We start from the raw sequence: 14,454 nt of genomic DNA, 5'->3' as shown, positions 1-14,454 counted from the left end.
CCAAACCTATCTACACTGAACAAAAATGTAAAGTGTAGGTCCCATGTTTCATGAGCTGAATTTTTATTTTTATTTTATCCCAGAAGAGTTCCATACACTAACAAAGCTTATTTCTCTAAAATGTTGTGCACATTTGTTGGTGGGGCTGTTTACCAACTGGGTGGTCATATGCCATCTACGCTCCACCCATGGCAGCACTCCTGCACAATTATGTGAAATTCATAGGTTATGGCCTAATTTATTTCAATTGACTGATTTCCACATGAACTGTAAATCAGTGAAGTCTTTGAAATTGTTACATTTATATTTTTGTTCAGTATAAATTGAAACTGTCTTTGCTAGAATAAGACCGACTCAATATTAATGAATGAGATGTTCGACAAGCAGGTGTCTACGTATGTTTATAGTAATGTAACTTCCGTCCCTCTCCTCGCCCCTACCTGGGCTCGAACCAGGTAGGGGCGCGCACCACCGCTAACTAGCTAACCATTTCACATCGGTTACACTAACATGTTACCTTTGGCTCGCAAACTAACCAGAATGTATGTAAAATGTGAATCTCAAATGTAACCATAAAGTGGTGCAACCGAACTTGACTTTACAAGTCACGCCCCTTTCAGTTCAGTGAAGTACATAGTCATCACTACCGTGTACAGAAGTTCTGTCGTTGCATCATTTCAGTCGCTGAGGAGAATACTATTCACCCCTTTGTGTCAACGAAATAAAGGTATGTTTCTCAGTAAACTATGTTTATGCATTTTAGACACATTTCAATCGAATGTGTATTTATCACGGAGTGAACCGTTACTCATCCTTTCTATTACCGGGTAGTTTGTGTGGCTTTCCACATACGTTTACATTACCACGTGTGGAGCAGAGAGCTACACAGTATTTGTTTAATAAATGTGATGGCGACTCGCTTTGTGAAACCCGTTTTGGTGTGTAACTGTAATACTACTTCGAATACACAGTTTAATACGTTGACGTCAATAGTTTTGTAAAGAGTATCATAGTGTGGTGTGTTATAGTGTCCTATCTGATTAGCGAAGGTACAATATGTCCATTAGTCCTTCATGTTTTTCTTCCTTCTCAATTGAAAGCATTTGCGGGCAGTGCCGGTTAATAAGATAAGGGAGGACGATTTTTTTACATGACCATGGCCTTATTTCTTTGACAGCATGTTGGATGACTGCCATTCATATTCCATTCAGCCAGTTCAATGTAACAGCGATAGCTTCAGGCTACTACGTGATACATTTCCCTATACCCATCATGAGGTTGCTACAACCTAGCCTATGAATGAACGTTTAAAACGTAGGTGCACACAGGTCCAGAGACATATTTGAGGTGACAGACGGTGACATTCAATACCGCCTTGCACACTCTTGCCTGCATCTAGCTGATATAGGACGTAATCATTCGTCCAACAGTTGAAAACAGCGCCCCCGCCTAGACTGGAGGGTAATACCCTGCATGGCCTGGGTCTCATATGGACTCACTATCAGTGACACTTATAATGACTAAGTGTAATACAGTATGAGAGTTGTTAAATAAGATTTACCGGTGGATGGTATTTTTAGAGGTGCTTTAGTGGCCAGTCAAGACAGTTTAAGTTTGGGATGGGCAACTGGCGGATCAATCCCCCCCAACTCAGTCATGGTCTCAATTTACTGTTGAGAGTTATAGTAGACTATACAAGGTGTAATTTGGTTGTGAATCAGCAGTTATGTTATTCACCCAATTAGCCCACGTCAGCTAACATTTTTTAGATTGTTAAGTTAGTCTAGCCAGCTATCTAAACTTATGGTAGGTGTAACGGATGTGAAATGGCTAGCTAGTTAGCGGGTACGCGCTACTAGCATTTCAATCAGTTACGTCACTTGCTCTGAGACTTAAGTAGGGTTTCCCCTTGCTCTGCAAGGGCCGTGGCCTTTGTGGAGCGATGGGTAACGATGCTTCGTGGGCGACCGTTGTTGATGTGTGCAGAGGGTCCCTGGTTCGCGCCCGTGTCGGGGCGAGGGGACGGTCTAAAGTTATACTGTTACATAGGCATAGTCGAATTACAGTCCGGGGGAGGACCTCCGTTGATTTTGTTAGTCACTCTCACTCAAATAGCACATTAACTGCAAACATTTTTGTGTACATGTTTTAAATGGTTACAGTTAAACTGGGGTTGTGGGTCAGCAGATATGAGTATATTTTACCACCATTATTATAATTGTGAACATTGACAGTTGAGGTTATTGAAAATCCATTAATTTTTTTATAAAGGGAAGTTTTTGATGTCTAACTCTGATACTGCTAGTAATACTACTTCCAATACACAGCTTAATACGTTGACATCAATAGTTCTGTAAAAAGTATGGTATGATAGTGTGGTTTGTGTGTTATAGTTTCCTATCTGATTAGCAAAGGTGCACTGTGTCCATTAGTCGGTGGTATAACCCTTCAAGTTGTTCTTCCTTCATTGGAAGCAGTTGCGGTCAGTGCCGGTTAAGATAAGGGAAGACAATTTTTTTTCCATGACCATGGCCATATTTCTATTACAACATATTGGGTGACTGCCATTCATATTCCATTCAGCCAATTCAATGTAACAGCGATAGGTTCAGGCTACTACGTGATACATTTCCCTATACCCATCATGAGGTTGCTACGACCTAGGCTATTAATGAACGTTTATAACGTAGGTGCACACAGGTCGAGAGACAGATGCAAACGAGAGTTTCTATTGGACAAATTCAAGTATGTTAATCCGCGTTTTGTTCCGTTTGCTTCCATTTAAGAAACTTTCTTTCAACAGAAACCGCGGAATGAATACACCGCTGATCACGCGTAAACACACAGCCACGTTGTATTCCTTCTTGCGTTTTATTCCTGCGCGCTCCTCCTACCTCTTCCCGTCGCTTGTGGACTTCAATGCACAACACACCAGCTGTGTGATCAGGCAAAAAAAACTTTCCAAGCCAAACCGCTACACACAGCCTACATCGTTGTCACCATCTTAGCTAAAGTAACGTAACGTCCTAGTCAACATAGCTAATAGAACTAATGCGTTAGTAAACCCACTACAATCATGCAGTAACGTTACAGTGTATAGTCAGTAAGCAGTTACACCTTCGGGCCCCGGTGGCAATAAATTAGTAAAACCACAAGCTTACCTTGACTTGGTTGAGTTCCAGTGTTGTGTTGGATAGTCATAGCCAGCTAGCTAACAGCATCCTGCTGTTTGGGCAGGGTGTTTCAGTAGGCTAAACTAGCTAGCTGCATTTGCTAGCTAAGTAAGTGAAAAAAAAATGACAATCTCTATATACATTTCTCTCTTGCTTCTCCTTCGTTTTCATTGTCTTTCTCTCTCTTTGAGTCAACTACTCACCACATGCACTGCAATGCTAGCTAGCTATAGCTTATGCTTTCAGTACGAGATTAATTCTCTGATCCTTTGATTGGGGGGACAACATGTCAGTTCGTGCTGCAAGCGCTCTGATAGGTTGGAGGACATCCTCCGGAGGTTGTCATAATTACTGTGTAAGTCTATTGAAAGGGGTGAGAACCAAGAGCCTCCTAGGTTTTGTATTGAAGTCAATGTACCCAGAGGAGGACAGAAGCTAGCTGTCCTCCGGCTACACCATGGTGCTACCCTACAGAGTGCTGTTGAGGCTACTGTAGACCTTCTTTGCAAAATAGTGTGTTTTGATCAATTATTTGGTGACGTGATTATATTTAGTATTGTTTTATCTAAAAAGGATACATTTTTACATGTTTTACTATTTTTCTGAAATTCACTGAGGAGGATGGTTCTCCCCTTCCTCCTGAGGAGCCTCCACTGGTTGAAATGTTGTAAAGAACAGTTACGAAAGAAGCACTAGTCTCTGGACCATCTGCTCTGCCTCTTGTTGCATGTATTTATTACACCCTCTCCCTCTTTCTCTCTCCCCCGCCCCGCCCCGCTCTCTCACCTCTCCAGCCCCAGGATGTGTGGTATATGGGCCTTGTTTGGCAGTGATGAGTGCCTGTCGGTTCAGTGCACCAGCGCTATGAAGATCGCCCACCGGGGCCCTGACGCCTTTCGCTTTGAGAACATCAACGGCTTTACTAACTGTTGTTTCGGCTTCCATCGCCTGGCTATTGTAGACCAGCTGTATGGCATGCAGCCCATCCGCATCAAGAAGTTCCCCTACCTCTGGCTTGTCTACAACGGAGAAATCTACAACCACCACACGGTAGGTCTAGCCTGGAATCCACATTGTTTCACTGTTTCACAAATCCCATGCTCAATAGATTTGCAAACACCACAGTAGTTATGGCCCATAGACATATAAGGTATAGCCTGGAATCCAGATTGTGTCACTGTTGTTTTATGTCACAAATCCCAGGCTATGGTAGGAGATCTACAAATCACACAGTAGTTACGGCCCATAGACATATAGTAAGGTATTGCCTGAAATCCAAACTTCTGAACCCCAGGCTACTGTAGGAATGGAGATGGTACCAGGCCTCAAGGAACTCTAGTATCTGGCCAAGTTTTGGTGTGGAACGTATTTAGTTTCTACTTGCAGGTCACGAAGCAGGGATATAGTATGGCTTTAGGCCAGTTAACTCCTCCTTTCTTAAAAAGGTACTATTTCTATGCCAAAGGGACTTACGTGGCCAAATAAGTTAAGTAAACCTTTGTTCATGTGAGTTTGTGGAAACAGGGAGGGAAGAAAGTCGTAATATCTTCAAAGATCATATTGATAATGGTATTATCTGTCTTTAAAAAAATGGCATTAAATTATTATCTCACATCTTTTGTAATATGCACAATTGTTGGATGTGATTGTGCATACACTACTTACAATCCATTGTGATTTAGTTATAAGCATGTATACTACCCTATGTATTAATTTGGACAGTGAAGCTAAAACTTTTCATTTGGCATTATGGATTTGAGATCAAATGTTTTATATGAGGTGACAGTACTGGGCCACTCAAGGATATTCAGAGACTTGTCCTGAAGCCACTCCTGCGTTGTCTTGGGTGTGTGCTTAGGGTCATTGTCCTGTTGGAAGGCGAACCTTCAGCCCAGTCTGAGTTCCTGAGCGCTCTGGGGCAGGTTTTCATCAAGGATCTTTCTGTACTTTGCTCCGTTCATATTTGCCTCGATCCTGACTAATCTCCCGGTCCCTGCTGCTGAAAAACATCCCAACAGTATGATGTGCCACCACCATGCTTCACCGTAGCGATGGTGCCAGATTTCATACAGCCGTGACGCTTGGCATTCAGGCCAAAGAGTTCAATCTTGGTTTCATCAGACCAGAGAATCTTGTTTCTCATGGTCTGAGAGTCTTTAGGTGCCTTTTGGTAAACTCCAAGCAGGCTGTCATGTGCCTTTTACTGAGTAGTGGCTTCCGTCTGGCCACTCTACCGTAAAGGCCTGATTGGTGGAGTGCTGCAGAGATGGTTGTCTTTCTGGAAGGTTCTCCCGTCTACACAGAGGAACTCTGAAACTCTGTCAGAGTGACCATCGGGTTCTTGGTCACCTCCCTGACCAAGGCTCTTCTCTGCCGATTGCTCAGTTTGGCTGGGCGGCCAGCTCTAGAAAGAGTCTTGGTGGTTCCAAACTTCTTCCATTTAAGAATGATGGAGGCTACTGTGTTCTTCGGGACCTTCAATGCAGCAGAAATGGTTTGGTACCCTTCCCCAGATCTGTGCCTCAATACACAATCCTGTCTCGTAGCTCCATTGACAATTCCCTGGACCTCATGGCTAGGTTTTTGCTCTGACATGCACTGTCAACTGTGGGACCTTATATAGACAGGTGTGTGCCTTTCCAAATCATGTCCAATCAATTGAATTTATCACAGGTGGACTCCAATTAAGTTGTTGAAACATCTCAAGGATGATCAATGGAAACAGGATGCATCTGAGTTCAATTTTGAGTCTCATAGCAAAGGGTCACTTTGTCATTATGGGGTCTTGTGTGTAGATTGCTGAGGATTTTTTTATTTAATCCATTTTAGAATAAGGCTGTAACCAACGTAACAAAATGTGGAAAAGGTCAAGGGGTCTGAATACTTTCCTAAGGCACTGTAAGTATTAAAATACCCTCAAATAAAAGGGGACATTCTGTACTGTCGCCTCATATGCTGGAGTATAGAGCCCAGTGGTGTAAAGTACTTACGTAAATAAATTAAAGTACTTCCAATGTAGTTTTTTTGGGGTATCTGTACTTTACTTTACTATTTATATTTTTGACAACTTTTACTCCGCTACATTCCTAAAGAAAATAATGTACTTTTTATTCCATACATTGTTCCTGACACCCAGAAGTACTCGTTACATTGTGAATGCTTAGCAGGACAGGAAAATGGTCCAATTCACGCACTTATCAAGAGAACATCCCTGGTCATCCCTACCACCTCTGATCTGGCGGACTCACTAAACACAAATGCTTGGTTTGTAAATTATGTCTGAGTGTTGGAGTGTTCCTCTGGCTGTCCGTACATTTTAAAAACCAAAAAATAGTGCCGTCTGGTTTGCTTAATATAAGGAATTTGAAATTATTTATACTTTTACTCTTGATGCTTAAGTTATGTATATTTTAGCAATTACATTTACTATTGATGCTTAAGTATATTTAAAAGTAAATAGTTTAAACTTTTACTCAAGTAGTATTTTACTGGGTGACTTTTACTTGAGCCATTTTCTATTAAAGTATCTTTTTCCACCACTGATAGAGCCAAATTAAAAGTTTTTGCTTCACTGTCCAAATACATATGTTGTTGAGTGTATGTCATGAGCATGTATGACCACTTGTAATGTCTTATGTCTCATAATAATCATAATACTTTTCTCCATCTTCTTCCCTCTTTAGCTGAAGGAGCAGTTTGAGTTTACTGACTACCAGACCAAAGTAGATGGTGAGATCCTGCTTCACCTGTATGAGCGCTTCGGCATTCAGAAGATGGCGTCCCTATTGGATGGAGTGTTCGCCTTCGTCCTCATGGACTCAGCAAATAGGAAGGTTTTCCTGGGGAGGGATACGTATGGCGTGCGGCCCATGTTCAAACTACTGACTGACGACGGCTTCCTGGCTGTGTGCTCTGAGGCAAAAGGTGAGAGGGGACTACTTACTTGATATCTCAACCGGTTTTGGTTGCTACACAAGTGGATTAAAGAAGAATACCTATTCAGGATAGGATAGGATGAACTTTAATGTCACAGAGTGTAGAAAAAAAATTAGCTGCTCAACTCTATTGCTATTCAACAGAAATTCACTTGGTCAAGTACAATTGTAACAAAATGTTAAGATGTTGTTATTAGTGTGTAACGACAGTGTTACTACACAGGTATGATAACTTAATGTTCTTAAACACATGCTTTTTCTGTTTGTTCCCAGGTCTGACTCATATAACCCACTCAATGTCCTCACCTCCTAAGATCACTCCATTCCTCCCAGGACACTTTGAGGTGTTTGACCTAAAGCCCACAGGGAAGGTAGAGTCTATTCAGATGGACCGCTTCCACTGCTGCACCCAGGAGCCCAACCACGCTGCCTATGACACGGTAGAGAGGCTCCCCTCAGGTACACACCCATCCATAGTATTTCCATAAAGGTTACAGATTATTTAAGTGCCACTACCTGTCGCTAGCTATCAGTGAAAGATGACAGATGTTGTTTGACACATAAGATGAAGGGAGGAATGGCTCACTGATTGTTATTTCAGGATTCAAGTTTTTTGGTATTGAGGGTATTGCCATGAATGAAGCCTGTTGTCCAACTGAAATCATTGTAGTCACTGACAATAGGAGTTGGATGTGTAGTATGTCGGAGTTGATTTGCTGGTCTTCAACTATTCAGTTGACTGGTCCCTGTGTGATGACAGTAAGATCTCTTGTTGTCCTCTGTAGGTTTTGTCCCAGAGACAGTGAAGAGCAACATCCGGTCTTTGTTTGAGAACGCTGTCCGGAAACGCCTCATGGCCCACAGGAGGATCGGCTGTCTTCTCTCAGGTACAAATAATGATTATTACAGAGTATGTTTGCCTCTTTGTGTAGTGTCACACATGAAAGTTTGTGGCTTGAGTTAGTAATGCTTGAGGTCTGTTACTTGTTGTTTTCACTAATGCTTGTCTGCGCAAATACATAAATGAGAATACATTCTTATTATCTTTACACCATAGGTCAAACTAAACGTGTGATAATCTAGTAAATGATGTATATGACTGTTATTATATATTTCTATCAGGTGGTCTGGACTCCAGTCTGGTGGCAGCTACGCTGGTCAAACTGGCCAAAGAGGAGAAGTTGAAGTACCCCATCCAGACCTTCGCTATCGGGGCTGAAGACAGCCCAGACATCCTGGCTGCTCGCAAGGTGAGTGAGGCTCTCCAGCCTCCATAGAGAGACTCTGCCTTATAATATAATGGTGATGATATTGTCATGGAGCGGGTTGGGTAGGTTAGGTCTAGGAGCATGATTAGACACTACCACTTCCACACTCCATCCCCAGGGGGGCAGCAGCAACCAGGTCCAGGTGCTCTGTCAAGCCTTGATGAAGCCCACAGGAACAGGCAATCAGGTCGAGCGTGAATGATTCAGAGAGAGGTGGCCATAGAGCCTCTCGGCCTGCAAGTCTTTGTTTTTTGTTTTAGTTAACCTTTTTAGTTTTGGAGCGGTCTTTTGAAGTTTATTTTTGTAAATATGTATTTTGGTCACCCGTTTCAACAACAAATAATAATCTGCTTGGGCTAGCTGACCCATAGGAGTCAGGACGGAGCTGGCCCTGGATCCCTGTAAGTTTGCTGTCTCCTGGGCACATGTACATACAGCACTTACCTCATATGCTGATTTCTCACATAGCTGCACATCTTAAATCAAGTTACAGACCAGTTAACTAGGCCTAAGACTTCTAGACTTAGCAGGCGCAACAATATTAGCAGGCTAGTCAATCAGTTTCGTAACAATGTAACTTCATAATCAGTAATAATCAAACTTTATTTTTGTATCATCTTTTACCCAATACATTACAGCTCCCAGGGCATTAAAAATGAGCATTTAAAATAATAAAAACACAACATAATAGAATAACAGAAAAAAGTGAAGTCATTGCTCCCTGTAATTGTAAAAGAGTATGTGTTCTCAATAAATTGAAGGCAATAAATAGATACAACGTGAATGAATGTCTTGGTGAATGCCTTGTGTTGTTCCAGGTGGCGTCCTACATCGGCAGTGAGCACCACGAGGTCAACTTCACCCCTGAGGAGGGTCTCAAAGCCGTGGAGGAGGTCATCTTTCACCTGGAGACCTATGACATCACCACCGTACGCGCCTCTGTCGGTGAGAGAGCACCCTGTCCCATCTTAGATCAGCCTAGACCTCCAAACACCAATCAGAAGGGGTGTCCCATTGAAGCTGAATTAATAGGCTATGAGGATGACACATTTGTGAAATACCGAGACACTAGACAGCTTCTTTGTACCTTGTCAATGTGCCCACTGACCTGGACAAAGGGAGTCTGGCCAGGCTGCATTCCTTTTCCTCCTGATTGGCTAGTTTGAATCCCAGTGGAATCATGGGAGATTAGTGAGTGTGGCCTGTAAAAGCCTGTCAATAGAGAGAAGTAATCAGCCAGACCTTGGCATAATATGTGGATGAAATACGTGATTCAGTTTGTCTGGTACAATCGAACAGTCCCAAAAGTGCAAACTTGAAGTAAAGACCAAAGTTCATGTGATGATCAGTTTACTTTCATTTACTTTTTTCCTGCCAAATACAGATGGTTTTATTTGCCTCTAGATGGCACAATAACCTTTTTTTATAAGATATGTACAGTATATTTGGCAAGGCTTAAGTTATAGCCAAGGGAGTACTTCAACTCAATTCTGTGTCCAATAATCCTTTCTCATTCTGCAGGCATGTACCTAGTGTCAAAGTACATCCGTGAGAAGACTGACAGCGTGGTGATCTTCTCTGGGGAAGGCGCTGACGAGCTGACACAAGGATACATTTACTTCCACAAGGTACTGTAAGTCTGTTCCACATCAGAGATGTGTCGTTCTCACCAAATTTCATGTACCAGACAGTGTTGTGGTGAATGCAGTAGTCAATTCAGGAAGTGCAGGAATTGAAAACATTTATTAGAAATCAATGGGAAATTCCTGGTTTGACTTAATTGAAAATGAACCCAACCATGGAACCAGTTGTTATGTCTGGGAATATGAGCTGAGTTGTTGTGTTTCCTGTTGCAGGCTCCCACTCCCAAGGCAGCAGCAGAGGACAGTGTTCGTCTGTTGAAGGAGCTGTACCTGTTTGACGTGCTCAGAGCAGACCGCACCACCGCTGCACACGGGTAAGGGCATTTTTACATCCATTCCTCAAACTTGTCAGACCGCTATCTGCTTTTCTTTCTTTCTTTTAAGAAGCTATAGGTTTAATACAGAAGATCTAGCATTCTGACTTTCCTCTTCTCTCTACAGTCTGGAGCTGAGAGTGCCTTTCCTGGACCACAGGTTCACAGCGTACTACCTCTCCCTGCCTGAGGAGATGAGGCAACCTAAGGTCAGTTTTCTCAGCCTTATCACCATATGCTCACTATCCCAATCTCCCTATCCGCTACATTTGTCTCTGATGAGATAATGTAGTATGAAATCGGAAGTAATGTACTGTTAGGTTCTAAATAACAGAGTAAAAACCGACGGACAACTATGAAAAGCTCCAACCAAGTTTATTCACCCAATGGGTCAGACAGCTGAACAGACAAAGCCATGTTCCCACCAGCCCAAGTATATCTACCCCATGTTAGGTGAAGTCTCTTCCTTCCCTCTAAACATTACATCTTTATTGCTAGGCAAGAAGCGTAGTGATGTGGGTAATAAACTGTTCCTTCTCCCTTAATGTGACCTGACCTCGGCCCCCATTCCTCACTAATCCACAGCTCTCCACCCTTATCAATGACCACAACCATGTGATTGCCTTTCCCTTACTCAATAACATTCCAAGCCCCTGGCTCATATCCATCCTTAATTGACCCCACCATATACATTCCTCCTACAGATTACCATTAACTACTGGTGTAGCCAGTATTTCGAATTACAACCCAACATTGAAACCAGACTGTGGCCCTTCTCCTTTCCATAGGATACCTGATGCCTAACAATAACGTAAACGTTTTTTCAATGCCCTCTCTCTCCCTCAGTGTTATGAATAAGGATATTTCATATTTTCATGTTTATAAGTCAGAACCCATCAGTATTATTGCAAAAGTGGAAAAGATGTGTATTGAGTGATTGTAAGGGTTGTGTATCCAAATCAGAGTCCTTGCAGCAAAAATCTGTCTCTAAACATGTAAAGGGTTCCAGTGCTATAATTCCAAACCCAGTTCAGTTTGACTGAGGGATGTGTGTGTAACCAGGATGGAGTGGAGAAGCACCTCCTCAGAGACTCGTTTAAAGGTCTGAACCTGATCCCAGACGAGATCCTGTGGCGGCGTAAAGAGGCCTTCAGTGACGGAATGATGTCTGTCAAGAAGTCCTGGTACAACAGCCTGCAGGACCAGATGGAGTCTGAGGTATTTTTGTATTTGTATTTATTATGGATCCCCATTAGCTGCTGCCAAAGCAGCAGCTACTCTTCCTGGGGTCCAGCAAAATTAAGGCAATTTATACAATTTTAAAACATTACAATACATTCACAGATTTCACAACACACTGTGTGCCCTCAGGCCCCTACTCCACCACTACCACATATCTACATTACTAAATCCATGTGTATGTTGTCGTGTGTGTGTGCGTGTGCGTGTGCGTGTGCGTGTGCGTGTGTGTGTGTGTGTGTGTGTGTGTGTGTGTGTGTATGTATGTATGTATGTATGCATGTGTCTGTGCCAATGTTTGTGTTGCTTCACAGTCCCGCTGTTCCATAAGTTTTCATTTTTATCTTAAAAAAAGAAAATCTAAAATTACTGCTTGCGTCAGTTACTTGATGTGGAATAGAGTTCCATGTAGTCATGGCTCTATGTAGTACTGTGTGCCTCCCATTGTCTGTTCTGGACTTTGGGACTGTGAAGAGACCTCTTGTGGCATGTCTTGTGGGGTATGCATGGGTGTCCGAGCTGTGTGTCAGTAGTTTAGACAGACAGCTCGGTGCATTCAACATATCAATACCTCTCATAAATACAAGTAGTGATGAAGTCAATCTCTCCTCCACTTTCAGCCAGGAGAGATTGACATTCATATTATTAATATTAGCTCTATGTGTACATCCAAGAGCCATCCGTGCTGCTCTGTTCTGAGCCAATTGCAATTTTCCTAACTCCTTTTTTGTGGCACCTGACCACACGACTGAACAGTAGTCCAGGTGCAACAAAACTAGGGCCTGTAGGACCTGCCTTGTTGATAGTGTTGTTAAGAAGGCAGAGCATCGCTTTATTATAGACAGACTTCTCCCCATCTTTGCTACTATGGCATCAATATGTTTTGACCATGACAGTTTACAATCTAGTGTTACTCCAAGCAGTTTAGTCATCTCAACTTTCTCAATTTCCACATTATTTATTACAAGATTTAGTTGAGGTTTAGGGTTTAGTGAGTGTTTTTGTTCCAAATACAATGCTTTTAGTTTTAGAAATATTTAGGGCTAACTTATTCCTTGCTACTCACTCTGAAACTAACTGCAGCACTTTAAGCGTTGCAGTCATTTCAGTCGCTGTAGTAGCTGACGTGTATAGTGTTGAGTCATCCGCATATATAGAAACTCTGGCTTTACTCAGTCAGTGGCATGTCGTTAGTAAAAATTGAAAAAAGCAAGGTACACATACACACAGTCAGACACACACGTGCATACGCACACAGCAGGCTCGCATGTACACACACACACAGGCACGCTGGCACATGACATATGCACACCCACACACATTCTGACTCCTTCTTTCTCTCCTCCAAGGTGGACAACTTCCAGCTGGAGAAGTCTCCTAAGACGTTCCCGTTCCTCCCTCCCAGAACCAAAGAGGCGTACTTCTACCGCCAGGTGTTTGAGAAGCATTACCCGGGCCAGGCCAAGTGGCTCAGCCACTACTGGATGCCCCGCTGGATCAATGCTACAGACCCCTCAGCCAGAACCCTCTCCATCTACAAGCCTGACAAAGACCAGTGATACAGCAACAACAGTGGCTTTTATCCAATATCCTCACTAGCGTAGCACTTAGAATGAAGCAGTCTATTGAGCATGCATGCATTCTAAGTGGTATGCTAGTATGGATATTGGAACGTAGACCGTGTCAGCTGTCAATCACTTCTGCCATTATTACTACACCTCATCTTCACACCATTACTACACCTCCCCTTCACACATACCTATCTGGAAACTGTCTGATGCTAAAGTTGTGACTTTTATGGAATTTTGGGTAACGATTAGGCTTACTTTTCATGCAAATGGCCACGGTTGTCATTTTTGTTGTAACGCTTCATAATGCATCTTTAGATACGACATACCTAATTAGCTACGACAAACCTAATGAATAGAACACAGCATTGGTGACATCCCTGTCTCAAAAACTAATGGATTTGACCTCTTGGAACTTTTGGAAATGAAGCTTCTCCCAACCGTGCCGTTCCGCTCATAAAATGATTACCAACTTTACCCACTTCATGTAAAACTGCTATTGGGTAAATTATTTCTACTTGAATATAAAGTCGAATCCCCCTTTTCCTAAAATTGAATGTATTAAGACAATTTTTTTGTTCACGTTATTGACCATAATTGTCAGTTACATAATTATGCGATAATTATGGCACCTCTATTGAGGAATCATCAAGCTCTAGTACTTAACCAGTGTTCATTACAGTTACAGGGTCAGTGCTAATTTGGGAAACTGCTGTTTCACTAGGAATAGTTGATAATGTTGGAAGACTGGAATGATGCTGTAGGCCATCTATCTGGGATTCAGTAGCACTACTGTAATGCTTTCATCGATTATAGTACCATACGGTGATTACATAGTACATATTATTATATCTAAATTACATACATATTTTAACAGCTTCAGACATTGGCTAAACCTTAACATGATATTTAACTGTTCCTCGTGAGTGCTTTTTCCTATCATTTACATTAAGTTAGATGCGTATAACCGGTACTGCAATTGTCTTTTTGCCTCTTACCCAGACAGGGAGCAGGCTGTAATAGGTTCAAAGACAATAGACAGGATAGCTATAGGTATAGATCAGTTGCGGTCAGTGCCGTTCTATTACAGCATATTGGATGACTGCCATTCATATTCCATTCAGCCAGTTCAATGTAACAGCGATAGCTTCAGGCTACTACGTGATACATTTCCCTATACCCATCATGAGGTTGCTACAACCTAGCCTATGAATGAACGTTTATAACGTAGGTGCACACAGTTCGAGAGACACGTTTTAGGTGACAGACAGTGATATTCCGTACCGTCTTGCACACTCTTGCCTGCATCTAGCT

At 42.3% G+C, this 14,454-nt stretch overlaps 1 protein-coding gene across 1 annotated transcript; it reads left to right on the top strand.

The window, feature by feature from the left end:
* The first annotated feature begins 603 nt into the window (after positions 1–603).
* On the top strand, positions 604–13,722 carry LOC139558397 (asparagine synthetase [glutamine-hydrolyzing]-like). Its single transcript, XM_071373490.1, has 12 exons — positions 604–727; positions 3,968–4,223; positions 6,857–7,097; positions 7,382–7,567; positions 7,894–7,995; positions 8,231–8,358; positions 9,195–9,321; positions 9,898–10,004; positions 10,233–10,333; positions 10,461–10,542; positions 11,396–11,551; positions 12,922–13,722. The coding sequence occupies exons 2-12, from the start codon at positions 3,975–3,977 to the stop codon at positions 13,129–13,131; spliced, it is 1,689 nt and encodes a 562-aa protein (XP_071229591.1). The 5' UTR covers positions 604–727; positions 3,968–3,974; the 3' UTR covers positions 13,132–13,722.
* Positions 13,723–14,454: the final 732 nt, after the last annotated feature.

Source organism: Salvelinus alpinus, chromosome 29, assembly GCF_045679555.1.
Source record: "Salvelinus alpinus chromosome 29, SLU_Salpinus.1, whole genome shotgun sequence".
Lineage (NCBI taxonomy): Eukaryota > Metazoa > Chordata > Actinopteri > Salmoniformes > Salmonidae > Salvelinus > Salvelinus alpinus.
The sequence above is the reverse complement of the archived record's forward strand: the minus strand, read 5'-3'. Positions and strand labels throughout refer to the sequence as shown.

Excerpts from the sequence above, each read along its gene's own strand:
- LOC139558397 (XM_071373490.1), top strand. The coding sequence starts at position 3,975 with ATGTGTGGTATATGGGCCTTGTTTGGCAGTGATGAGTGCCTGTCGGTT. Across the intron at positions 7,568-7,893 it reads GGTAGAGAGGCTCCCCTCAG|GTTTTGTCCCAGAGACAGTG; the intron begins GTACACACCCAT and ends TGTCCTCTGTAG. Across the intron at positions 9,322-9,897 it reads CACCGTACGCGCCTCTGTCG|GCATGTACCTAGTGTCAAAG; the intron begins GTGAGAGAGCAC and ends CTCATTCTGCAG.